This window comes from Cystoisospora suis (assembly GCF_002600585.1).
Source record: "Cystoisospora suis strain Wien I chromosome Unknown contig_7068, whole genome shotgun sequence".
NCBI lineage: Eukaryota > Apicomplexa > Conoidasida > Eucoccidiorida > Sarcocystidae > Cystoisospora > Cystoisospora suis.
In genome coordinates, this window is record NW_027159855.1 from 1 (window position 1) to 3,326 (window position 3,326).

Consider the following 3,326-nt stretch of genomic DNA (forward strand, 5'->3'; position numbering starts at 1 on the left):
TCTATCTATAATTTATCTATCTATCTATCTATCTATCTATCTATCTATCTATCTATCTATCTATCTATAGATAGATAGATAGATAGATTATAGATAGATAGATAGATAGATTATAGATAGATAGATACATAGATTAAAGATAGATAGATACATAGATTAAAGATAGATAGATAGATCAATGAGGTAGGCAAGTGAAGGCAGTTAGATAAACTAGGGGTAGACAGAGAGTGTAAAGATGAACAGAGAGAGTACAGATAGATACGTGGATAGATGCGAAAGAGTGAGACAAAGTTGAGTGAAAGAAAAGAAAGAAAGAAAGAAGGAAAGTGGATGCTTACCTTTGGATACACAGTATCCGCAGAATAGACAATCGGATGTGACAGGCCTTGAATCGACAGGCCCCATTTTTCCGACGCATGCATCGACTAAGAGAACGCCTTCCTTCATTACTGCAACCTGACAGCCTAATATCAAGCCCTTCTTATATAAACTCTGAAGACATTTCTGAACGCGAACCTCTAACGTCCTACAAGTGGTAAGCAAAAATAAGAAAATAGGACAGGAAAGAGATAAGATAAGAAGAACAAGATTTTGAGCGGGCTAAGGAAGATAAAGACGGAGAGAGCGATAAAGACGAAAAAGAAAGAAAAGAAAAAGAAAGATGACGGAGTGTTGGAAGAAGACAGAAGTGAAGAAAAGTTCGAGATGACGCGGGGACACCACAGAAGAGAACAGAAAAGAGAACTACGTCGTCGGTCTATCTATCTATCTATCTACCTTCAACCCCCCATCTCTCTATCTATCTGTTTGTCTGTTTTTATGAGTAGTCGGCGGCAATAGGAGGGGAAAGAATGGATGAGAAGAAATAGATTAATAAGTAGAACGACTCATAGAATAGTACCCCCACAGCCATTCTTGAAAGAATCGAGAACAAAAGCTCTTCGGAGACTTGAACAAGCATCGAAACAAGCTTTATAATGAAGAAGACGACAAGGGTTTAGTTTAATCCTAGACTCTAAAGAAGAAGAAGAACAAGAATAGTTGAGATAATGAAAGAGAAAGGAGATAATACGGAGACCTAAGACGTGGACGAAAAAAGTCACGACAGAATATATGTGCTTATACACATACAAGTCTACATGCGTTAGTTTGCTTCTCTTCCTGTCTTTCTCTCCCTCTCTCCTTTTGTTTCTATCGATCTTTCCCCTCTTTCCTTTGGGATTGTATGAAGTTCAGAACTCTACGGAGACGACGTACGAGTTGGGCCGTTTGTAAGGCTTCCCGAGAAGCTGTGTATAGACAAGGGGAGAAGGAGGTGTATATCTCTGAACCAAACATTCCTGAGCTCTCCTAACCATGATCTGAAGAAAAGGAAGATGGACACTCAGCTGTACACATAAACCATGGAGGAGAGATGCAACTCGCACGAAGAAAATAATGTCCTTCGGCCAGTCTTCAAGAGGATTCTCTGTTGAAAGAAGAAGGACAGACAGACAGAAAGCAAGGAAGACAGAAAGAAAAAGCAGAAGATGCGGCGGGGGGAGACAAATAGGGATGATCCATTCGGAAGATAATAAACAGAAGAAAAAAAGACAAAGAAGAAAAAAGAGAAAGAGGTGTTGGAAAGAATGAAAAAGGAAAAGGGGGAAGAGGAGGAGGAGGAAAAAGATGTGACGCGCACCCCAGTTCAGGTGTATATACACCCCAGTCCAAGTGTAGGTACACCCCAGTCCAAGTGGAGATACACCCCAGTCCAGGTGTATATACACACCAGCCCAACTGTAGATACACCCCATTCCAGGTGTACATACACCCCAGTTCAGGTGTATGCTCACCCCGGTTCAGGTGTATATTCACCCCGGCTCCGGTGTACATACACCCCAATTCCGGTGTATATGCACCCCAGCCCAAGTGTATATACACCCCAGTCCAGCTGTAAATACACTCTAGTCCAGGTGTATATACACCCCAGTTCAGGTATATATTCACCCCAGTCCTAGTGTGTATACACCCCAGTCCAGGTGCATACACACCATAGGCGGGCCGCATGCATATACGTGGTTGTTAGGAATGAATGAATATGAATACATATATAGCAGTCCAGTTGGACTGTGAAGGTGTGTATATATATCTATATGAAATGAGAGGAAAAGTAGGAAAAGAAAGAAAGAGTAGGAGGGATAGTATCACCATACTTTCTTGAAGTTTTTTTCTGTTAAAACCAGCTTTCTGAGCAGCGCCTAGTGTCTGTCCAGCTGACTCCTTCAACGCCGCTGATTCCTCTTTCTCCACTTCACCATCCTACAGAAAAAAAAAGAAAAGAAGATAAAGAAATAATCAATGTCGGTGACCTCACATTACATCCACTTTACTTTTCCTTTACATCAGAAGAGAGAAGATAACGAACAAAATCGTGAGGGAAAGCCAAGCACCTTCACTCGCTCAGAAATCTCACTCATACACACAGATGTTTATCTAGACCTACACACGAAGACGCCTAACAGAGATACAATCCACTGAAGAAAAACGATATACAGCATCTCTCTCTGTCTCCTAGTCTTTCCCTATCTACCTCTCTATCTATCTCGCATTATTCCGTCTATCTACCTGCCGTTATTCTATCTACCTATCTATCGTTAATCTATGTATCTTGAATCTATGTATCTTTATTCTATCGATCTACCTACACTGCACCTAGCTATCTTTTGTCCGATCTATAAACTTGTCGGTCTATCTACACTACCCCTAGCTATCTTCGTTCTGTCTAGAATACACAGGGCCTTTTTTCCTATCTGTTTATCGACCTGTCGTTTCTCTATGTATCTGTGTGTTCCTCACTGATGTAAAGGAAGCTGAATGAAACCCCAGAATACGCTGGATAGCTTAAGTACAAAAAGACACCCTGAAAGAATGGAAGTTCTTTTCGTTCTCTCTTTTCTCTCCTTTCCTTCGGCCTTTCTTTTCTTTTCATCTTTCTCTCTCGATATCTCTGTATCTGTGCATCTACCTATCTCTATCTCCGTGTATCTATCTATCTATCTCTTACTCTGAATGCAATTCTTAGGGCATCCATATAGATTTCTGGATCTATGACAGCGCCTCCTCCTGCTTCTTTGAATTTGAAGCCCATCTCCTCGAAGGCTTCCATCAGTCCCATCACATTCATTGACGCTACTGAATACACCTGCAATGAGCATCATACAAAGACATACACAAACAGAGACAACCAGATAAAGAGACAGAGACAGGCGGAGACAGGGATAGAGAGACACAGACACATACAGCGAAAGAGACGGAGATATATGAGGAGAGAGAAAGATCGTAAG

At 41.3% G+C, this 3,326-nt stretch overlaps 1 protein-coding gene across 1 annotated transcript; it reads right to left on the reverse strand.

Moving 5' to 3' along the window:
- Positions 1-339: 339 nt before the first annotated feature.
- On the reverse strand, positions 340-3,322 carry CSUI_010282 (abc1 family protein; the record flags this gene model as incomplete). Its single annotated transcript, XM_068070387.1, has 4 exons — positions 3,047-3,322; positions 2,196-2,301; positions 1,258-1,468; positions 340-526 (listed from the first exon to the last, which is right to left on the reverse strand). Coding segments are annotated over exons 1-4 (624 nt in total), but the record flags the coding sequence as incomplete, so codon positions are not given.
- Positions 3,323-3,326: the final 4 nt, after the last annotated feature.